General features: G+C 28.2%; 1 protein-coding gene across 1 annotated transcript; it reads right to left on the bottom strand.

Moving 5' to 3' along the window:
- Positions 1 to 3,242: 3,242 nt before the first annotated feature.
- On the bottom strand, positions 3,243 to 22,552 carry LOC136983575 (glutaminyl-peptide cyclotransferase-like). Its single transcript, XM_067280370.1, has 7 exons — positions 22,305 to 22,552; positions 20,006 to 20,155; positions 19,647 to 19,916; positions 15,321 to 15,509; positions 11,234 to 11,333; positions 10,469 to 10,591; positions 3,243 to 3,536 (listed from the first exon to the last, which is right to left on the bottom strand). Exons 1-7 carry the CDS (start codon positions 22,413 to 22,415, stop codon positions 3,361 to 3,363), a joined length of 1,119 nt encoding a protein of 372 aa, XP_067136471.1. The 5' UTR covers positions 22,416 to 22,552; the 3' UTR covers positions 3,243 to 3,360.
- Positions 22,553 to 25,661: the final 3,109 nt, after the last annotated feature.

Genomic DNA, 25,661 nt, shown 5'->3' on the forward strand with positions numbered 1-25,661 from the left:
TCCCGTACATGCGGCCGATTTCAGCAATCTTAATGCCGCTCGTATTTTTCAATGATTTCCTTCAACTAGATCGTGTTTCTGGCCTTCTTTGAAGGGCTGCTGACTCTGGAAACTGTCTTTGGTCCCATGATGAAGCTAGAGGAAAGGAAAGCAATGGAATTATTTGTCTAGACGTGCAGGATAATGCTCATATAACGAGAAACAACGCTACACTAATCAGGAAAACGCGTGGGTGACCCTTTGTTTTCGCAAAATTAGCAGCGAGGTCACGTGGGCACGCCGACGAAATCAGAGAGATTTTTTTTGCGGGAAAAAATCGAAAAAAACCGAAACCGACGATAACTGCGGTGTTACTGTATTGAGGTTCTTCAAATATATTGTATTTACTCGAATATAAGATGCAAATTAATTCGTACATGCTCATCCACGGATTTTTTTTTTTTGAAAAGTAGACAACTCGAGACAAATTTATGTCAACAGAACTGATTCTGATGACACAAATTTGTTCAGTATTAATTGCACAGTAAAGTAAGTTAATTCACTGTGCAATAAACACAAGTCTTCCATGATATCGAAGTTGGAAACCTCTTCACTTTCCGTGTTAGGCTCTTCTGAATTAACACTGGATTCGATGCTCAAATCTTTCCACATGTAATCACTTACAGTGTCTTTTGAAGAATCGGAAATACAACACACGTTTTCAATGGTTACCGAGCAAAGGGCTGAATTAAAAAAAGAAAAAAAAACGCCAGAAATGGACTAGATTACTTAAAAAGCAAATTTATTTGGTAATATTAATGATAAACACGTTTTTCTAGCATACACAGTAATATCATTAATACAAAATATCCTTAATTTTACATTACATTTTCCAATGACCTCAAATATCCTGCCATCTTGGTACCCATAAGGTGGAAAGATTAAAAAGAAAAAATTTCCATCAGCAACATTTTCATTCTCTTAACATTGTACAGTTTCAATAAGCTTATCACCCATCAGTAGCTGAGTGGATGAAAGTACTGAACCGTGCTGGTGAATTCACGACTCACCAAGTACTGCTTTCTGGGTATCTTCAGGTGTTTAACATCTAAATAGGGCCCAATTCACGATAAAAGTCCTGGAGGCATTCCCCTTGGCAGGTTGCCCATGTGTTGCCTTGCCATCAATCCAATCAAATAAGCTTGCAGAGTTCTGAAGAATTGTTTCCTGAAGTTTTCCATTTCAGAAATAAAAAAATTACTGGAGATTTAGCATTTTTTCTCACAGAAATATCAAGACCACTAGATTTAATGCCAAAAGCACTAAATCGGCTGATGCATTTCTTGAGTGCACTGCACAACTTTTCCTGGAATTTTGTAGACCCTTGTAAGGGTCTGCAAAATTAAATTATGGTCACTTCGCAATAGCTGATTAAATATTGTACATTACAACAATTATAGGACAGGAATAAAAGCAAGTTCATGAGTATTTGATAATTTTTAATATTTTCCTAATTGTTTTATGTAACCATGTTTTCTTTGGTACTCATTCTACCTTGCTTATGCTTTACTGGATTAAGCCAGCAGATTTGCTTGAATGAGAAATGGTGGGAAAGGTATAAAAATATATTCTTTTTATAAAATTTATACATGACAGTGTTATTAAAATTTTATAAGTATTTTGAATTTATTATTAAAATAAACAAACTGATTTAGGAAAAATATTTCAAGAAGTTTTTGCATTATCTTTTAAAATTGAAAGGAGAATATGATATCTACTTTGACAGTGTTTTGCACACATGTCAAGAACAGAAAAGATTGATGTCATCACTAATATTTGAAAAGTGTTCCTAATATGGATAGCAATATACATGTAATATCTATTTTTAAAAATTTTTAAATATATTGTTAATATTAATAAATATTCAAAACAATTATTTTAACTTTAAGATGCATAATTATTTCATAATAAAGACATTAGTGTTGATGGTATATTGAACTTTTGAAACATAATTTAGCCTAACAGAAAAAAGAATTCTAAGAGATTAAAAATTCAATATGAACAAATACAACAAAGCAGTTTAATAAGCTAATTTTAATATAGCAAAAAAATTGTTAAAATAAATATTCACTGTAAGAATATTTTGATTCAATTATTATTATTATCTAACAATTCTATTCATCATCCATGCTCATTACATAATTTCTGTTATGATCATAAAACAATTAATAATTAAATTTGAAATTCTATATAACTTCTTTGTCCTATATCAAAATTTTGTTGCAAAACTTTAAAATTTATTGTCATAACAGAGTAATAATTATAAAATCACATCTGAAATTCCTGTTTTATTAAATAATTTACTTTAAACAGTAATCTGATACGGTAGAATGTATTAAAAAATTTAAAATTAGCAATTTTGTTGTCTTATCTATTGTTGAACATGTATTATATTTGAATTAAACTTTTAAAAATAATTACAGTTCATTATTAATACTGTTAAAGTAAATTCAGTATTCAACTGATTTTATTTATGTATAACAATCTTAATAATTGTTTCCTTACTGAATACAGATATAAAAAGAGGACTTTTCAATAAAACAAATCTATCTATTTTCACTTTAACAAAAAAAACCAACAAAAACTTTTTTAAGTGTTGGTTTTGTTATGTTTATTTGAATTTATGTTTTTGGTATTTTTCATTATTACTGCTCTTTCATTGCATTGTTGGATGCAAGTCAGACAAAATATATAATTTTAATTAATTGTTTATTAAATACTAAAGTATATAACTCAATTAATGACTTTTTCATAGTCTGATTATTTTCAATCTTAAAATCAAAGTTAACTGATTGCAATTATTAATCAAACTTGATTAGTTTTTAATGTTATATTGATAAATATCAATTAATCAAAATTACTCACAAAATCTAATGTAGGGCTTAAATTATGGATTGACTAACAATAAACTATATTTTTTAAGAACATTTATTAAAAGTTTAACTGTATAAAGCATATGTTTTGCACTTGTAAAATTATATTTTGAATTCATAATTATTCAATAGCAAATTCTGTATTTCCAACAATAATTTATAAGAAAAAATGGAATCATAAATTATTTCTTTTAAAAATATATGCATAAATTCTTATATAAAACAATAAAATTTTACCTTTTATGTTTTGATTAATAATAATTATTACAATTAAATAATCTTATAAAAAGTTATGTACAGAAAAAAGTTAGAAACAATAATACAAATATATACTTACACACAAGTATACAATTTATATAATAATAACAATAATAATCTACAATTGCATTGTAAATAATATGGTATGTGTAATGTAAAAACATACAAAAATAACTGTTTAAAATGTTTTTCATATTTCTGCAATTTTTTCTGTTTTTGGATCTAAATGAAGATATTCCGCAACAAAAACAGTAATTATTTTATTTAAATTATTGATAGTTGGGTGATGAAGGTTTTCACGGTTATCGCTTTCTCGGTGCCACACGGAAGGAAACGGGGACGGAATGATATGAATTATAGGCACGTCTAAAATGAAAAAAGATCATATTAATGAAACATAAATACTAAGAAAGAAATTACTGCTTTAAATAATCAATGCAATTGTTATTATAATTATTTTATAAAAATAATTATTGAAATTTAGAAAAAAGTGCTTTGTTTCCTTCTACAACTGGTATCATATAAATGGTTATACTAATTTGAGCTATCAATGTTATAGACTGCACATGACAATGAAAAGGAATTAATATTGGCTACATCATATCCTGCTGTCTTTTTTCTAGTATTAACTATAGATATTTGCTTAATGGACAAATTGGTAATCTGATATCATGTTCTCTGACAGCATTCTGATTTCAATTAAATAATCAGTAGTTAGTAATTACAATTTTTTAAAATCAATTTTGTAATTACAGTGGGTGATTGGTTAACAAACAGTTCAGACTACGAACAAATCAAATAATGAACACTTTCGCAAAAGATTTTTATGTTTGGACAACGAACACCTCATAGAACAAACACAAGAAGAAGCGACATAAAATAATGAATACCGATTGGTCTTCCCTTGCCTTCAGGCAACAATTCGAAACTTTTCGGAGCACGGGAGACATCAACATTGACGCTCAACCTGGTATATACTGATCAGATAGTATTCCTCCGAACAAGGAACTCCTCTTCCTTGTAATTCCAGCTTTTTATTTTTCTGACAAAAATATTTTTTTAAAGTATTTGCGAGACTATCACGCAGGCACTTGTTAAGTTTTGCATTGGTTTTTATTTTTGAAAGGTGAGAGTGGGCAGATGTCTGATGTTGCTGGGGAGTATGGCTTAAACAGGTCTACAGTTAGCTGCAGTTATCCTATCTAAGAAAGATACAGTATAATCAAGAGGACTCAAGCAGCTAAAAGAGTAACAAAAATTACATTTGAGAAATAAAGAACATTGAAGAGCTCATAATGGAACCTGAAACTGATCTGACGACAGAAGACCGCCAAGAACTCTTGAATGAAGAACACCAAGAAACTTGGCGAGATATGTTTTCTTCTGAAAAAAAGGATTAATGCTGATATCTGCTATTAAACATCTTTTGAAGAAGTGGGAAGATGTCAAGAACAACAGTCTTAGAATGGCATCCAAACCAGGTTGAGGTTAATAGGCTCAGGAATCTGCAATTACAATACTATTAATTACTTCCAAAAAATCCTGAAGAAGAGAGAAAAGCAATCAACATTGGACAGATTCTTTAATGCCCCACAAACAGAAAAAACATGACTGATAAAAATGCAAGACTGTATATATGTATTTTTATTATTGCATAAATAAATGTAGTAAGAAAGTATATAATTTTTTATTTTTGGGGGTCTCCAGATTAATCAAATCCCATAAAAATCTATGGTATATTGATAATCAGTTAACAAACAATTCAGATAGCAAACACAGTCTTGGAATGGATTATGTTTGTTAACTGATCACCCACTGTAATTACAATGGATTCAAACATGTAATAAAAGAAAACAGAAAAAGAAAGATACAGAAACAAGGCATTGCAACTAAAAAAATTAAATAGATAAATTTTCATGCTTATAAAATTTTCTCTACATAACCAGTTAGTTCAGCAATTGGATATTCTAAATTGCTAATTAACAAATTTGAAAAGATAGAGAAATTTTATTGGAATGAATGATAAATAATATTGTGATGGTCAAGTTAAGAAGACTGGAAACAAGATGGAGTAATGGAGGTTTATTGCAAGCATTGATTACTGTTAACACTGAATGATAATGATAGTTTAGACAGAGAATCATCTGAAAATTAAGAATTTTCATAATTTTATAGGCTTGTATTTCCTCTTAATTTTAAATGCAACAAAAAGAAAACATTAATAACTTTTGAGTTATATAATATTGTTTGCCTGGATTTTATCAAACAAGGAACAAGAAACAGTTAAGTGAGCAACAAATGTTTATTAACACAAAAACTGGATGGAAATGACTGGCTTTATTGAGGGAAAAAATAAAATAATAGTTACCAAAGCAACTCAATTTAACATCACAAAACATTAGTCATCATTGCAAACACCAAACACAGTAATTATTGCAGATCTCACAAACTCAAAGCTACCAATTTGTTCTCTCCCAAAACTAATGTAACTACTAAGGACTAGATCACCGTACTTCCTTTCTTCATGTGGATTAATTACATAATTTTTAAAATGCTACGCTTCAATGTCAATCATGGAACAATATTTTTATTAGCTTTTATAACAACTTTATTTTAATAATGATGCTTTTTTTCTCACAAATGAATAATTTCCATTCATTCACATATTAGACTTTGCTGTATCTTCTTCAATTTTTTACTTTTTCCACCTGTGAGCATTAAGAGAATCTTTTTTCACCTTTGAAAAATATACACAATAGATTAATGGTTCACAACTGTTTTTTGCTTGTTGATCCCTTTTCAAAATCAGATTTAATTTGCCAACCTTTTTCTACATTGATACAAAATAAAAATAAAATTTTCTTGGTATAAAAAACTTAAACTGGTAAAAACAGCTTTAAAATATACATCTACTGATACAAAATAAGAATAAACAAGCAATTATTTATTGTGACATCATCACAATTCCAGGCTGCGATTTTTGATTTATTTAATTTAAAATATATGCTCTCCACCTCAAATTAGCACTGTAGTGTCTTGCCCCTGTACATCATACTTTTCTGCTAGCAATTGAGTTGTGCCAGTCATCTATCTAACTCCTTTCAGGGGAAAATTTTTGAATTGAAATAATGTAACTTATGGTGCAAATTGGAAGTTCATAAGACCTCCTGCCTCTAAACTTTCCACATCTGGTCTTGTCTTTCATCTATCTAACTCCATTCTCGAGATTAAGGAAGGACAGACTGACAGTGGGAATTTATAGGTCTACAATTTTTTCAATTTGCAGCCCAATTACAAAAAAAATAAAATTAAAAAACTGAATAGGAATTAATTAATTACCATATTTACTTGGATATAAGACAATCTCGCATATAGGACGAGGTGTGGCTTTAGAGATCAAAATAAAGAAAATTAGATTTATTAATATAATTCTAATTTTATTTCATTTAATCACAAATAAAATATTATGGTACGTATTAAGGCAAACAACCATGTTTACCTTATTACCAAAGCAACTTGATTTAACATCACAAAACATTAGTCATCATTGTTACCAAAGCAAATCTGTACAAATGAATATCTGTCGTAATGAATGGAAAACAAAACCAAAACATTATAATGGGCATGACTACTTTGGAATATTGGATAGCACGCGGTTTCATTGGATTCGGAATTTTTGACGATTCAAATTTTTATCCGTTAAGAGGATAGTATTCGATTTAACGGTCGAAAAAGAAAATTTCGCTTGAAGAAGGACCTAGTGAGGGGCCAAAAACGTTCACGTAAGAACTTGGACTGCACCGGTAACAAGGTTTACAGGAGATTTGAATAGGAAAAAGTTTATTTTTAATGATTCAGAATATGCTAATATTCATTAAAAATAACAATTTAACTAATATAAAATAACTTCATTTATAATTATTGCTAAGTGACCTGTATTTCATTACTGTTTTTATAAATAACTAGAAACTATTTTCTGCAAACAAATGAGATACAATGCAGTTTTTAATTAATGGACGTAGGATTAAACCAATAAACAAAGGAAAGTGTGTCTTAATTTGTTTACAGTAGGTGCCAACTTATGCTAAATAGACTGTAGACCTATAATGACAGCATGAAGTATATACGGTTCACAGAAATTATTGCAAGAATGCAAAGAATCCTTCACTCGCGTGTATAGGACGACCTAGGTTTTCGAAGCAGTAAAAAAATGAATAAAAACCTTGTCTTATATGCGAGTAAATACAGTATTTTTATTAAATATGAATCAAATTCAAAACAGTTTTTTTTTTGTATAAGTAAAATATATATATTTATGGTGCAGTTTTTACTCTTTTTAAAACAATTTTTAAAAAATCTTCTTAAAAAATTAAAACTTCAAAGGTTAAGACAATATAGATATCCGTTGTTTTTCATCTATAATCACATTTTATCAGAAACGAAACAATACTAAGATTTACAAAACGTTAGCATTTATTACATTAAATTTATACAAAATGCATAGTAATAAATGCTAACGTTTTGTAAATCTTAGTATTATTTTGTCTGATAAAATGTGGTTATAGATGGAAAAACAATGGTTATATATATTGTCTTAACCTTTGAAGTTTTAATTTTTTAAGAAGTTTTTTAAAAAATTCTTTCAAAATAGTTTGTTTTACTTTACTTATATTTACAGATTATCAATCTCTATTATATTTAAAAATATAATAAAAATAACTTGTCACCAGCCCTGAAAGATCACTAAATGAATGAACTGATCTCTCAGGGATACCTAGTGATAAAGTTGGGAACTCCTGTGCAAATCTACTTTCACAAGTCTGCAAAAATAATATTGTGTTAATTGTAAAATATTAGCACTGTGTATGTAACACTGTAGCACTCTCTATCAAAAGTTACTTATAGTCTGGACTGTGTGAAATATATTCACACTCCCAACACCAACTACAAAAATGAATTACAAAATTTCTTTGTATATCACATTTACAGTGGTAAATCAAATAGAACCCAACTTTTTCTGGTCAAGTCCTACTAGCTAATTAGTGAATTCAGCCAAGCTGACACTAAACTGTTGCAAAATCTCAATGATGCAAAAAGTTTCTTATTAACTTCTTATACAAAATCATAGGAAACTTTCAGAAATTTTGGAACCTGATATCTCTGGAACAGATCATTGGATACAAAAACAAAAAGCTTACAGCATATCTGCAGACCTACCTCTATCTATCAACACCTAATTCATTTAAATCTGTCAAGAAATCTGAGTGTTTAGGTAACAAAAAATCTTCTTAGCATAACATATATAGATTGTTATAATTAATTTCCATGATTATAAATATTTTAAATTATTTTTCATATTAAAAGAAATTAGCAGTAAAATTTTTTACATCAACATTATCATCTCTTTCAAATACATGATTAGAATGGTTTTGGTTATTTTTAATAAATATTTCAATGCTTGGATACTGAAATACTCTTTATGTATTCATTCATATATCATCATCATTCATTGTAATTATTTCTGCATATATTTTTCCATTATCCAATATTGTACTAACTAAATAGTCATTTTATTGTTATTACTCTAGTGAATTATATGATTTCAACTGATTAAACTCATTATGTAATTATATATTTTATAAATCATATATTTTACAAACAGTCAAAAGCCATATATTTTATAAATGTTGTTACTGTATTACTTGATTTTAATATAACTTATTTTATTATTTTCTGTATAATTTTTCATATATAATTATATTATTATTTGAAGAAACTTACAGAAATAAAATTGAAATTGATACACATCAATTTTATGCCTCTAACACTTAAATACTAAAAGTTTTAAAATATGTGTGTTTAAGCTAACATTCTATGAAATCAGATAAACCTAGGATTAACCAACTAATGCTAACTTTAACCAAGTCTTTTGGTTAAAACAAGTAATGATCTATTAATTTTGAACTTTATCTGTACAAAGTGTGTTTTATCCAAGTCACAAGCAGATAAAACTGAAATTATCCAAAAATAGACAGATGAAGAACAAAGCTTAAAATTCAGGCTTTATTCAGATAATTACGGATAAAGCTGAATATAGATATTGCTTTTTTATAAACATGAGCATTTAGTTTTTTTTAGTTACTACATGGATAGTAGGAACAGGGCAATGTTGTCAGTTTTGGCAATTTATCACCAGATTTTAAGGCCACCTGGTAATATGGTGACAATTTTTTCAATTTAATGATTTTTTCATGCCTAGGATAAACTTAAAAACACTTGTAAACTCTAGGACTACGTTGTATTAATGGAAATGAAGGACAATACTAGGACAAAACTAGGACAATACATCTTAAGTCCTTTTGAACAAAAGATTATTTTTAAAATTAAGATTATTATTTATCTTGTGACACTACCTTTTATTTAAGGCTAAGTGCCATAAAAATGAAAAAACATTAAAAGTTTTATCAGAGGATACTTTTTGTTTTTTTAAATTGTATTTAATACTATGATCAACTCCTGTAGATGTTACTTAAGATCTATGTAGATAATGATAGTCTGTAAATCAAAGTACTTCTTATTAAGCTTGTGTTTAGTGAAATAACTGGCAAAATTTATTTTCATTTATTTAATTTTTTTATACAATAAAGAGGTAATAAATTCTAGTTGATTTTAAAAAATAAAATTCCTTCTTTATCCATCCAACTTGCATTGGAAAAAATGCAAAATATTTGACTAAAATAAAATGCTAATTTTCTCTTCACTTTATCCAAAACAGGATAACATATACAAACAACCCAATAAGCATTACTAACTAGCATCTTAATTAATTAGCCTTACTGTAGTCCATAAGAATCTGTTGTTTGGTTGTTTATCCAAAATGAGGTGAACAAAGCCTGAAATTTAAGTTTTAATTTTGCTGCATTTATCTATTTTTTGGATAATGTCTGTTTTATCAGTGTATAACTTTGTTTATTCAATTCATAAGCAGATGAAGTTTGTTTTATACCTATAAAGTTCTAAACAGATTGTTACTAGTACTTGCTTTAACCAAAAGACTTGGATAAAGTTAACATTAGACAGTTAATCATGGACTTTAGCCATTACATAGTATTTTTAAGTTATGTAATTGTTAGTATTAAAATAAATTTATGTGAACCTTAATTATAATCTCTATTATAATCTCGTCTCTGAATGTTTTTGTTTAGAATTTACTTAAATATAACTATTGTACATGCTGTATATAAAAACAATAATTAATGTTTATATACTGATTAATAAAAATTTAATTAATTACTTACTTCTTTTCATAAATGGAATGTGATCATCTTCAATAAAAGACAAAGTAGAATATTTACTGAAGTAATTTGTTTTTACTTCAGGAGGGTGACTTTCTATATGTTTTAAAGAGTTCAATTTTTGTTCTATTAAGGAAAAATGTTTTGTTAATTTATATTTTAAAAATATTTCAAAAAGTAAATTTCTAGTAAAATTTGTTTGTATATCCTTCAATTTACAAGTAATTTAATTTATTAATTCTAATTTATTATTATTATGAAAGTAAAACAATGTTTAATTTATTAGTTTTAATTAAATAAGTGTTTACTTGGTCCAAAACAGTTTTACCCAGTATTCAAAGTCTGTAGTGTTCCTAATAAAGTTTAAATTGCTTAAAATAAAAATACTTGACAAGTTTTCTTTAATAAACAAAATAACTAAGTAATTTTATTTTAAATAAGAATTTTAAGTACAAAGTATTTTATTTCAAATTTATCTTAAAAAAATTATTTTGTTATAAAAATTACATTGGTCATCAGAAATTGTTTTTTTTTTTTTTTGTTTATGAAAGTAATTTTATTATTATATTATTTGGTTCAAGTATTAGCAATACTATTTATTTAATATCATGCTTTTCATTTAAACTTGTAACTGTAATTGTTTGTAATTTTGTAATTGTGTCAAGATAATTAATTATATTAATATGTTCACTTTTGATTTAGTTTTGATGTCAAAAAATATTCTTGAATATTTAAGTATAATTTAAATATATTCTAACAACAACTTACCTGTATTAACTAGTTCCATATAAAGTGAATGAGTATCTGGAAAATAACTATGAAATGAAGGATTTGATGAACCAATCAAATCAAGTAAAACAAGAACATCCTGTAAAAATAAAAAAAGACATCACATTATTATTTCAGTTCTGTTTAATGTTAAATATAATATAGTTAATATATAATGTATTTTATGATATCAGTATATTAAATTTGAGGAAAATTAATTCTGTGAAAGAAAATAAAAATCCAGAAAAGCTTCAGATTTTAATTGTAATTATCATTTTAAAAAAATCACTGATAACAGATCAATAACTAATTATGAATAAAACAATTTTTCAATATAACAGTAACTATTATTTCTTAAATAATATTAAAATGAATATATAAACATATTTAATACAATTAAAACAACAGAGAAAAAGAAATTAATAAATATAATGTTTACCAAATGGCTTGATAGGAATAATCCTATATAGACAGGCTAGATCATAAACATACAGTCCAACAGTAAGTCTGTTTATAAACAGTCAATATCTTGCATAAATGACATTTTTTGACAAATTGTAATATTTTTAAGTTTAATAAACATACATATTAATCAAAAATAATTTTTTCAAGAATGAAAAATATTTATTCAAAGTAAACTTCATTTTATAAGCAAACAGTATAAGTGTGAAACCAATAAATTTTTATTTTCATATCTACATGATACTGAAGATAAATACAACAAAGCTAGAACAAATAACTTCAAATCTTTCACACTTTTCCAGTGAGAGGTTTATTTTAAGATATGAACAAACAAATGTTTTTGGTTTATTTCATAAACCTGCTTTAGTATATATAAACATCTCAAAGCCCAAGAATTATATTAAAGCCAAATGGATTGCCAGATTAAATTGGGCTACATTACCACAAATGGAAGTGTGTAATGCCTACCTCTAGTGATAAATTACTCTGTATTTAATAACTAATAGTAGTGGTAATGTAACATGATTTAATCTAAATATCATTTGGCTTTAACCAGCTTTAGGTTTAGCATTTGAAAATACATTTTAAATTCCACACAGGAATATTTACACATGTTCTATGACATTACTGTTAATTTTAAAATACAAAATATAACTTAAAGATTTCAAAAAATGATTATTGAATATATTTAAGCACAGATAATTTAAATTTTCTGTGTGTAAAGTTGCCCTTTGTTTCTTGTGGGTTATCAAAGATCTTCATGCTAGAAAAGGAATCAGAGTCTTTATAGTTAATCAGAGTCACTTTTTAGCATCACCTAAAACAGGTTTATGAAATAAACTGAAAACCTTTGCTCGTTCATATCTTAAATAAACCTCTTGCTGGAAAAGTGTGAAAGGTATTGATTTGAAGTCTGGAGACAAAATATACTTACCCTGTAATAGCAAAAAATGATTATAAGTATGCCAAAAGATGATATTTATAAATGTCTGAGTGAACAAACAAAACACATGAAAGGGACATCAGATGAATCATATTGAAAATCAGAATTAGGTGTAGCAGTATTCAGTATAATAAAGAACATATTTAATGCTTTTAAGTATATTTAACACCACTCAAGTTCTAAAACCACAATTCAATTATGATTGACATATTGTTATTTACTACCTTACACAGTTTTTGACTCTTACTGTTCTATTTTATTATTATAACAGAGCTGTTACTTTTTGTGTTTACAACTATTATGCATTATTTTTTGAGTTCATAACTTAACTTTTTTTTTTAATCTAAATATTGTATTGCCAAACAATTGCCAGATTAAATCAGGCTATAATAATGCTAGTAATTGTTAATTAAAAGTCAAGTAATTTGACCTAGAGGTAGGCATTAGGCACCATCTCTTGATAAACTTAATAGTTATAATGATATTAATATTTAATAATTAATTTAGAACGTGCTGGAAAAAAATTTGTTTTGCATTAAACTAAAAATTGGATTATTGACTATTATGTATTTATTTCTATACATTCCTAAGTAAATTTTTATTCAAATATTGCATATTAATCTAAATTAAAGTTTTTAATTTTAAGTTCTATACTTCTTTGTAAATGCTGAATGTTATCATCCCTTGTAAACAAGTTTTTTCAACTTTAAGAAAAACAAACTGCTAATCTTTTATAGAGGTCCTTTTTGTATTTTAATGTGTAAAATGCTTTTCAAGCTTATCATTAGATACAACTGAAATTCATTTGATTAAAGAACATCAATTTAAATTTTCTTCTGTCAAATTAATGACATGGGATTGATTATTATCAGTGGCAAGGTTTTTCCTGATTCACCCTATCTGCTTAGTACCCTACAGGGATCTTTTTTCTCTTTCTCATCTCCTCCTCTCTTTCTTCCTTCAGCGTAGAGTTTTGAATAGGTTCTACTGCAATAACAATATACACTGACAATATAGAATTACTATGTTCATTTAAATGTTATGTTAATGATAATTATCATTGTAAAATATAAAAAATGCAATTATCCAGGAGCAGTACAGAAAATTTTTAAATTTACAATACCTTCTGATTGTTGACAACATATAATAATGTTAGCAATATTTTTGAAAGTAATCATATCTTAGCCAGTGAGTTTTGTATGAAGAAATTTTTAAGGTTTTACAGTCGTATTTATATTGATGGATGAAAAGAAATGCTTATGCAAAAACAAACAAAAATAAAAGGACATTTCTAATAAGCTTTATCCAATTTCAAAAATATCACATAAGTATCTTCAGTCATATAACAGGAAATGAAGAGTAATTCTATTCAAGAGTAAAAATAAAGTATTTCTGATCTGTATTACCAAACCTGCCTTCAAGAAAATTGTTGACCAGATGTTCCTAACTCATAATTTATCATGAATAATATAAGTCAAAACACTGTTTCCTTTTTTTTAATTTCCTGGCTGTTATACATAACAGAGGAAAAGTATGGCAATCAGTCAAAAAACGACCCCCAAGATTTTTACATTTTTGGACTCAGGACCTTAAAACATTGAGAAATGCAAAAAAAAATTTGAGGATAATTTCTGTATGTATGTATGGATGTTAGTGTATGTGCATGGTCCATGATTTTGCTCACCCTCTTTGAATCATAAAACTCCTGTGCTTTTTGTTGAAAATTTCTGAAATTTTGCAGGGAGGTTTGTTTATTAGGGCAATTGTTGCTATTAAATTTTGGTGATTGAAGGTCAAGGGGGTAAGGAGATAAAGGGGTCATGCATATCTCTGGTAGGGTCAGACTTGACAATTTTACCTGTTCGCTTTTACAATTTTTTATAAAACCCATCTCTACTCTCAAAATTAAGCCTTTTGCCATTTTATAATAGTTAAAAATATAAAAAGTTCTTAATAATAAAATATAACACAAGGTACCACCAAATGTTGCCAGGAAAATTAAGCAACTCGTTACTAGATTTTCTTATCCATAGCAACCAATACTACTGCAAACCAGGCTAGTTGAGAACTTTTGACTGCCATAATATGCTGATCTATTGAATTGGCAAATCAATCAATCAATCTTCAAGAAAATTCAATGCTTGGCTATCTTAACAATATCTCTAAGGAAAATTCCTTTAGAATACTAAAATATTTTCTAGAATTCTAAAGAAATCATTCCTGTAGACTTTGTTAAAATAGGCAAGAAAAAAATAAAATAAAATAAAATAGAAAAGTAACATATAGAATTAAACAGTAACATGTTATATAGAATAAAAATATTAAAATTGACAAAAAAAATATTGCTTTAAAAAAACAATGTTTCCATTCAGTAGTAGTTTTGATTTTACAGTTTTGTCATTGTTAGCTTTTTATTTCAGAGTTGGTACCAAGTTATTAAGTTTTAAAATTGTTGAATGAATTGAAATATTAATATCTTAATATTTCAAACAAACTGTAATTATAAATAATAAAAATTAACTTTTTAGCATTTCAAACATTACTGAGGGAACAATTATTTGATTATAGGTATGTACAAAAATAAATATCAATTTTACAGTGTATTAATAATTATACAAATTAGACTACTTTCATTATGATACTCTTATGATAAATCATATTTTTAAAATGCAACTAACTTACCATTCTATCCAAAAAACTGACAAAGTCTCCATGGTTTTTACAAAAATCTTTTTGCCTTCCTTCTGGAAAGTTTTTAGTATTCCATAATTTGGCTAAATGTTTTGATCCATAAAGAGAATCATCTTTACTCCAGCGCTGGAAGGCTTCTTCACCATCAAAAAATATCATTTGAAGTGTAAGTATATCTTTCTGTAATAAATATTAACATATTTAATAAATAAAAGGTTTTTGATCTTAATTTGAAAAATAAATATATTCAAAGTACTTAAAAAAGATAACTGAAAAATTAAATTTATCAATTATAATTTAAATCTATCTATAAACTCATTCCTATTAGTTTTACAAAATATAATTAATTTTCATATTTATCAGATTAAAAAATATTGTAAATAAACTAATTTTACCTAACTATGTCAAGAAATTGGTGGATATTTATCAGGTATGGAGACTCTCCATATGTGATAAAGATCCACCAATTTCTTGACACAGTTAGGTATAGATTTTTTAGGTATTCTAGCTTTTTCCCAAAATATGATACACTTGCGTATTACAAGATTTAGGCTTTCACTCACAGTTAGTTTAACTTTGTGAATGTTAAAAAACAAAACTGCGAAGTACTTGCCGATTTGACGGTAATTTTGCACCCGTGATTTGAGTGGTTTATCTCTCTGACTAAGAAAATATGTTAGTGCTTTGTAATTCCACTGACATCTTCGAAAAAAAACTATACGTGTTAATAGCCCGACAAATTGTGTTAGAATGGCAAACAAAGCGAATACGTGCCACTTCTCTAGCACCATATGTATGGAAATGATTCGATGCAAGTCGGCACGGGTTCTAGTGATCAAAATGAGCTGAAATTTATTGTGGGAGTATTTAAGGGTAAAATAAACAAAACTAGGCCCTATGCGTTAGAAAAAAAAATATTCAAAAAATAAGGGACATATATTAAAAAATGTCTATCAGAAAGACAGAAAAATTCAAAAAAGACATAATAAAATATAAAATAAATTTTTGTAATAGGAGAATAAATCATAAATTTTATTTATCAATTGAAATATGAAATTGTTAAAATATGATCAGAACATAAAAAGAATATGCTAGGTATAAAAAATAAAAATAATTTTCTTTAATCAGATTATTGGTAATATTGTGTTAGCAATATCAAGTGAATCATAAACATAAATGCATAATGCAAAAAACAAACTACAGTAAAACTAGGATCTATCATTACCAAATGTATTGCTTTTCCGGAAGCATCATTCAATTTCTAGGATCTCTGAACAAATCTTATTTAAACTGAGAAAATCAAACTTGTATCAATCATTGTGATTTATCATTTTGCCTCATTTATTGGTTAGAATTTTTAGTGCTGAAGAATGTTAATCCTGGATTGATACTTTTTAAGAAAGAACAATACCATACACACAAATGTAAATATGCATCAGTTGATGTTTTTGGAATGTTGTATAGCAAGTAACAGTGAACTTTCTTCAGTTATCTATGACCTTATGCACAATCTTGCCAGACAATAAGCTGGAGGGACAAGATGGTGGCAATGTCAAAAACAAAGCCAAGCCAAATCCATTGCTGAATTTCACTGAAATACTTTGTGCTTTTGTGTCCATAAAGAGCAATCCCATAGCCAGAAATAAATCATTGGGGCTAGAGGGCAAACTAAAAAATTATGACTAGTATTTTTCTTTTTTCAACCAGCACTAGACCTATTAGCCACATTTTAAATGTAAAAATAAGTAACAGTAGTCTAAGTCTACATGATGAAAGTGAAAGCATATGTATACTTAGGCTTACCAGACGTCCTGTTTTTACCAGGATTGTCCCAGCGTCCCGGCCAGTTTGTCATTTTGTCCCGGTTATTTGGTAAAATTTTAAAAGTGCCAAATATACAAGAAGTAAAAATAGTGCAGCCTCGAGTAAAATGGAGAGTTGGCAACTAAATAATCCCCTCTGTTACACTCACTGTTGCCAATCTAAATATTTTGTATCTACATCTAAGTATTTTTAATGTTGTCTAGATGTTTCCCCAAAATTTATAGCATATGGCCTAATGAATTTAGATGTTTTATTTTTTCACAGAATTTATAATAGCATGTAGCCTATGAGATTCAGATATTTTTATTTCATTTTTTAGTTATTTTGTTTCAATTAGAGTTGGCAAGACTGAAACTTATTCTGGCCACGTCATTGTTGTGCATGCCCTACCTTAGTTGGTTCAAATTGCTAGTCGGCAATTATGATTATTTTGTACCGTACCGGTACATTAAATTAATTTAATCTCTAAAATGCCATAAAGAAACTGTGTGTTTACTGATGACTGAAAAAAGTCTGTGATCGTATTAACAAAATGAAATATGAATGGTGCTGTTTAGAATTTTCAGTAACTCATGGTGGGCGTTCAAACATTAAAAATCACTTGAAATGTGCAAAACATAAGGCAAGCAATAGGAACTTTCTCAAATATATTGTCATATTTAAATGTATAGATTTAAGTGACAAAGAATTTATAAAGAAAGATTACACTAGTGAATAAATATTAATAACTTCTTAATAATAAGATATGTTTAGTTGAGTTATTAAAAATTGTTTTTAACTTGTTTTTGTTAACACCTTTATTTAGCCTTTTCATAGGTACTTATCCTAGTAGGCTTTATTTTCTGTTGTGAGTATTTTCTCAAAATTGTCCTGGTTTGAGAAAAAAATATATTATGGTAAGCCTATGTATACTACATATGGGCACAACTGACCAAGCTGAGGTACAGTACACCTCATATCCCCTGTAACTATGAGTCTGCATGAGAGTATTTTTTATGCTCATCACCAAACAAACATTGTGAATATTGAAAATTTATTGTTCAGTTTTAAAAGTAAAATAGCTATTAAAGAAATGAAGATTAATGACACTTTTAAAAAGAAGTAATGCATATTAGACATATTAGACTTGATAGTGAAAAAAAAAAAAATACTACTGTATGTATTTCTTAATTGAGTAAATAAATACAAGCAAATGTTACTGATTTTTTTTCCATTTGTATAGGTCCCCTGCATCTGTCATTTTCTTATATCCAAAGAGTCTTTAGGTCTCTTGACAAAAACAATGAATCAAACTTTCACTGTATATAGAAAAGTCAAGAAGTTAACTACAGTTGGAAAAATTAACTGCTCAATTAAAATAAAATAAATAATGCAGAATTAATTTGTAAATTCTGGCAACAATAATAGTAAATACTAAGTACAAGTAACAGATAAAACATTTAAATATTTAATATGAAAAATTAGTCTACTAAAATATAATAGTTCATAATGCATCTTAATGCAGTTTATGTTGTGTTAAAACGAGTTGCATTGTAAAATGCAATTTAGTACATTCATAAAACTAGCTATCCTATCTCTTATACATATTATTGTACTGGAAAACAAAGTTTCAAGGACATATTTGTCTTTCAAACCTTTGTACAATAAATTATTTACTCTGTAGTAATATTCTAAGAAATGAGCATAACTTTCAAAAATATTGAAAGAATAAAGCAGATAAGTTTTTATGATAGATTTTAGTACTAAAGCCATTTAATTAATTACTAATTCTGTTGTTAAGTAAACAGAATCTTAACTGAGTTTATTTGAAAAAAGAAAATTTATTTTCAGTGTTATTCTAAAATATTTATCATACAATATTTTTATGTAATAATATGTTAGTATATAGATTAAAAGTGTTTGTTAAAATTTTATATTGATATTTTATTCAATGACTATAAATCATATTTTTCTCTAAAAGTTTTTGAGCATAAGTGGAGCTTAGCATAAGTCAAAAACTGTTTTGTCTGTGACTGAAGTTTAAAACAATCACAAATCCACTAAACATGATTTCATTCAAATGTGTACAAATGTGTGCAAGGCTGATGTGATGAAGCTGAAACTCTAAAACTCAATTTATGAGGTGAAATATTCACAGTCAAAGTCTATTGCAGGTAAGCTGAGGTAAGCTGGTTGTGTGCTACATGTCAATCAAGTCTCAGGTTGCTGTCAGTTTACATTGATCTCTATGACAATTTTTTAATTTTAGATTTATATCAGTTTTAAATTTTTTTTTTGCACAGTTTTAGTTTTCTATGCCACGGAGCTTAATTTCAATTTCCTAGAAAATACGTAGTAATCTGTATGGTCAGAAATACAAACACTTGCAGAAAAAAATATAATTTCAATTATAAAACTATTTTAATCATTTATTTAAATAAAAGAACTAACAAGCTTTAAGTATTAAGTTTTAGTAAAAGTATAATTCTAAAAAATAAGTGAAAATGTACTTACAAATTTTTGCTGGTTCTTTAATTCTTCATCCAGAATTTTAGCTAAATTAATCATCATGGCACAAGGAACTGCAGAATCAGTGGCCCCTACAAATGTTCCTTCTCTGTTCACTAAAGAATCATAATGACAGGCTAACACTAACCGTCTACATGCTGTAGGATTGAGTGTAGCAATTATGTTACTGAAAGGCTTCTTTCCATGTGGAGTATTACTAGTAAATGCATCTTCTTCAACCTCCCACTTTAAGTTTTTCATAGAATTTATTATATACTAATATAAAAAGAGAAAATTAATCTAAATGAAAAATGTTCTTTTAAATTTATAACAATTTTAGTTAGACAACTTAAATAAGCATTTACCTGTCTCACTTTTTTATGATTTTCAGTGCCAGGCACTCTTGGTATTAGTATTGAATCGAGTGTATTATTAAAAAAATCCTGATTATCATCAATTCTTTTCATTAAATTCTGTATATTATTCTCAGTAAGTTTTTTAGTTGGGTGGTGCCACTGTAAAATATATATTCTATATTAATTTATAATAGAAATAAATACATTATTAAAGTTTATTATATATAAGTTTAATAATTATTATAAATTTTCTGTATTTTAATTTTAAACAATAATATATTAATTACATTTTTAAACCATTAGAACTATCTACTCAAAGCATTAAAAGAAGATAAGATATATTTATATCCTTATATTAAAATAATTACTATTGAAATGTACTATTGACTCATTAATAGTTATTTTAAGAAAGATTATAAGCAAGTCGAATTAGGCAAGTTTAATAAGGCAAGTTGAATTAAGCACAATGGAGAAACTGGAATTAATGTTTATTAATTTTTATACATGTAATGTTGACTTATATGTTTAAAAGGAAAAAAATATATATATTTTACTGTGTCAATTTTGATTTAGTTATTAAAAAAGACACAAATCAAACATGTGATTTCTTGACTTATTTGGAGTTTTTATAATATAATTTCATAGTTTTCTCATGTAACAAATTCAAATCCAAATGTCTATGTATAATTTAAAAGTAATATACATGATATATGACAGGTGTTATATAACAGTAATATTTGAGAAATAAGTATATTTTTCAATCAACAGCACCAAACTGGGTTTTCTAGAAAATTCCTAATCTGTATTATCAGAAATATTTTTTGATTAAAAATGCTATCACATTTCCAAATACTTGCAGAAAAAAAGATAATTATATTTCGTATAAATAATTTCAATTATAAAACTATTTTAATCATTTCCAGCACAAAAATTATGAGCTGGTTTTTTGTGCTTTCAATTTAACATAAACAGTATATGGAGCATTAGAATACAATAAATAAATTAGAATCTCATATTAAATGTTACTATAACAGATCATCAACTGATTCAACACTTTTTCATTTTTTTTAATGCTAATAATAATTTATAGTTTATTAAAAAAAAACTTTTTTTTGCATATTTTTATTAGAAAGGACATATTGATATTTCATTTTTAAAAATCTTTTTTCATATTTTAGTATAATAATTCAAAATTGACTGCAGTTTAATTTATTAGGAAGAAACGTCATTTCTGAAAGATAATTTTAATATGTTTTTGTAAATTGTAACTTATAAATATGTAATATAGAAATTTAATAAGAAACATCTATATATTAAAAATTTTTACTAATAACTAATCAACAACATAATAATGCCAGAAATGCTATTAAATAATATATAACTGCATAAATTAAAAATAAATATCATGTATTCAATGCTTTAATAGCAAAAAAAATTTATGTGTGTCACAATAGTTTATTCAAATGTTTTCTGAAAACTTATATATATATATATATATATATATATAAAATAACCTTGTAATGTAGCCTATGTTGAAATGAATGTAATTTTAGAAAAATTTCCTAATTTACAAAAATAATTTAAATAAGATAATAACTCGTTAACTAAAAGTTTTAAAGTAAAAGCACATTAAATTAATTCCGTGTTAAACCGTATGCAGTTTGTAACGATTATTTTAAGACAATAATTTATTTTTAAAGGATTTTACGTTACATCAATCGTCGCCACGGCAATTGTAAAAGTATTGATTTTCATAATTATTAGAATGAATATTTATTTTAATACTCTGGCTAGGCTACTTAGCAACTAGTAGAAGCAACAACTTATATGTACCAGTACATACTAAACCAAAAATATTCAAACAAGAGAAAAATATAATCCAGTCAAACAAGTTTTCTCTATTATATATAAGTAGAATAACTATAGCACGACCTCATTCAGTTTTCAGAAATTATCCTTCATCTAAAATAGGAGATTTTATTACCGAAATTTTAAAAAGGAAGGTTCTACATTTACCTTTCAAGATTTGTCAAATATTTAAAACAGGACTATAACCAGATCTGTCAATTTCAAAGTTAGATCATTCATTAGAAGTTACTTTTAGGTAAATCGTACATTATACATCTACACGCAATTTATCTTAAAGTAACTTCTTTAATATTCAACAACAGAAAGATCCGTCAAACTATAAAATCAATTTAACAGATTTAAATGCTTAATTAATATATCGAGACTCGTAACTGTCACATGTTTTGCCGTTATTTTTATAAATAAGCAATTTATACCATATTAATATATTGAAACTTACGGCAATGACCGATGGATTCCAACTCACGGCTTGAATCAGATTATAACCCGCATCTAAACTAATTAATAAAAATCTTAATATTAATACGATGGGAAGTAACAATAAATTCATGTTTATATATTAAGAATAAACGCCGGTTGTAATATATTAAAACTTCAAAATAAGACAACAGTTCATTCCGAAACACGATCGGAAAAGAAAACAAACGTGTTCTCCACGTAACGTAACCTCAACGGAACCGGAATCGGAAGCGAGCAGCTCTATTTGCCAATCTGCTTTCGAGATTAAGAATGTCACGTGATACAACGTAAACAACTTTCTGTTTCCGCCGGTAATAGTAAAAATAATGTTAATTTTATAGGATTTGGAATCATTAATTAGGCTGCGACTATGCAGACGCGAGCGAGCGAAAATATGTGGCGAGAAAAGGCGAGACGCGATAAATATCAACACCTGTCAGATATGTGCGAGAACCAGAAATTCGCTCTCGCCAGCGTTATTTCTCGCTTCTCGCTTGTGCATGGTTCTCCTTTGCGAGAACTATATCGCTCGCAACCTCTCGCTCGCTACTAAATTCGCGTCTGCATAGTCGCACCCTTAAGGGTCCCTAAGTTTTCTCCGGGCTCGGAAAAATCTCCATTTTCTCCTTCTCGACGGCCTCGGACTTACATGTTTGGCAGAATATGGATCACTTGTCACAGATGAAATTTTAATTCTGATTGGTTGTGTGGCAATGAAATAGTGATCACGGCAAGTTTTCTCTTTTCGCCGCTAGAGAGGAGGATATTGGTTAAGTGTCAAAGGTTAAAAACGTCACAGAAGTCGGGGTTATCTAAAAGTCCTAGAATATTAGGTTAGCTCATACAGCCGGTTTAGCCACTTCCTGCCAGATTCCGGATATACGTCATCCGTAGTCGAGCGACTGCTTCACAACAGTTTGCGAGGAAAGAAAATTTTAGAATTTCACTACTTTTGTTACTTTGTTGACAGTTTTAGACTCTTAATCTTCGAGGATAAATATATCTATCGTTATTACTATTTTTAAACATAATTATGTTGATAATTATATCGATAAAAATTGTAAGAAGTAACAAAAGTATTCCTAGAACCGTTTGAGGGTGTACTATAGATTACCACCTATGGAATTTCAGGACTTTGATTACATATTTGAACTCAGGGGACCGAGACGAGTTCAACGGTACTCTATTTTTGGACCGGAGACGAAAAATAAAAAAAGTTATACTTTTTTAATGCTCTCATGAAGACGGCACCACAGTTACTGCCATCTTGCGGTAAAGTCTGCAAACCATGACGTCGGACTACGGTCATCTTCAGTAGGGTTAAACACGCGATACGGGAGCGGAGAGAGCGACGCGACTTCCGATCATAGCGCGATCGCCATTTCAGTTAATGTTACTTATGGCAGCAAACATGGCTGTCATTCCCACTGTTCGTGCTCCCGACTGACCTCCCGGAGGGGAGCCGCCAGCAGGCCGCCATGTGCTAAACGTCACTAGTTATTGATTCACGGTAGTTCTTGAACAAAGTAAAAAAAGGGGGAAAACGTCTACTAAAGGCAATTTTAACGGCAAGCGACGCGACTCCCGATCGCGATAGCGAGGCCGACTTAGCGGAGAGAGCGACGCGACTCCCTATCATCGCGCGATCGCTGGAAAAAAGTATGATAACTTTTTTATTTTTCGTCTGCGGTCCAAAAGTAGGGTATCGTTGAACTCGTCTCGGTCCCTTCAGTTCAGAAATATACTCAAAGTCCCACAATTCCATAGGTGTAATCTATAGTATCCCCATTATTAAAATACTTTAAAATACTAATAATAGTTTTCTGCATGTATAAAATAGTATCTGCACGATGAAATGACGACTACAAATAATAAGCTGGCCCATAACAGGATGGTAACACTTTTAAGATAATTCGAGATGGAATATATATATACTTATATATATATAACTTTTTTAAAATATGCTAATTTACGTAAAATGCATAGAAATGCAAAATATAAAAATGTTTTATATATAGTACTAGCTGACCCGGCCACGCGTTGTGGCTCAAAATGTATCTATTATAAATGTATAACACTTCCCCCGTGGGGGGAATTTCAAAAAATTCCTTCTTAGTGTACATTCTCTTGACGTACCTATTAAAACGCAATCAAAAACGCATCTAAAATAGTATAATAAAAGCCGAGTTCTTCACAGTAAGCCTTAATCCTGTCCCTTTCCCCGCTGGGGAATATCGAAAAATCCCTTTTTAGTGTATATTCTGTTGACGTAACCTATTAAAACGCAATTAAAAACGCAAAAAACCGCATGTAAAATAGTATAAATAGAAGCCGAGTTCTTCACAGTAAGCCTTAATCCTGTCCATCTCCCCCCGTGGGGAGAATTTCGTCATATATATTATATAAAAACACGTGCGTATTCGAATGCAACGTGGTTGTCAAAATTTCAAAGGAATCGGTAGGAACAAACGAACGTTTATATTTTAATTTATATAGATAGATAGAAAATGATTTGCTTTAGTCCATTCTCACAGAAAAGCAAACTTAGGTCGTCGGAAGTTAGCGCTATCTGTTGGACATAAAAGCCTTAATCCATATATAAATATATTTTTGAAAGGGGGGAAATGGTGGTCTTCACATATGCCAGAAACCTTCGCGGGAATGTATTAAACAACTTTCCGAAGTTTCATGGCAATCTGATAAATGGTGTGGTAATGCATGAAGGACAAACAAACAGACAGACAGACAGGCATACATTCGTTTATATATATCAGCGGTTCCCAACCAGTGGTCCGCAAGAGCTAAAATATGGTCCGCGAAAGATTTAAAACTTTTATTCATTTTAAATTATTATTCCTACATTGATACAAACTGAATTTAATTTTTACTAAAATGTTGTTTTCTCTTATAATAGTATTGTTAAAGCATGTTACTCTTGAGTTTAACGATTACTTATGTTTAAAAGTTTTGATTAAAGTTTATTTTTAGATTGACATAGTTTATTTTTCTTAAACCTTGTGGTCCCTGCTAACAACAATGAAATCAAAGTGGTCCCTGGTCAAAAAAAGGTTGGGAACCGCTGATATATATATATACACTCAAACCTGTTTTTGTGCGGTCTTTTTTTTTGCGATTTTTTACACGTGCAATGTGTTTTGTGCAATTATTTTTGTGCAGTATACCAATTTGATTGAAATTCATATACCGCACACAAAAAAAATCACACAAAACAAATCGCACAAATAAAAAATCGCACAAAAATAGACCGCACAAAAACAGGTTTGAGTGTATATAGATTGTGGGGAAGTATTCGATCTTTAGAGTATTCCCGTGCAGG

This window comes from Centruroides vittatus, unplaced genomic scaffold (assembly GCF_030686945.1).
Source record: "Centruroides vittatus isolate TY-2023 unplaced genomic scaffold, ASM3068694v2 contig_883, whole genome shotgun sequence".
Classification (NCBI taxonomy): Eukaryota; Metazoa; Arthropoda; class Arachnida; order Scorpiones; family Buthidae; genus Centruroides; species Centruroides vittatus.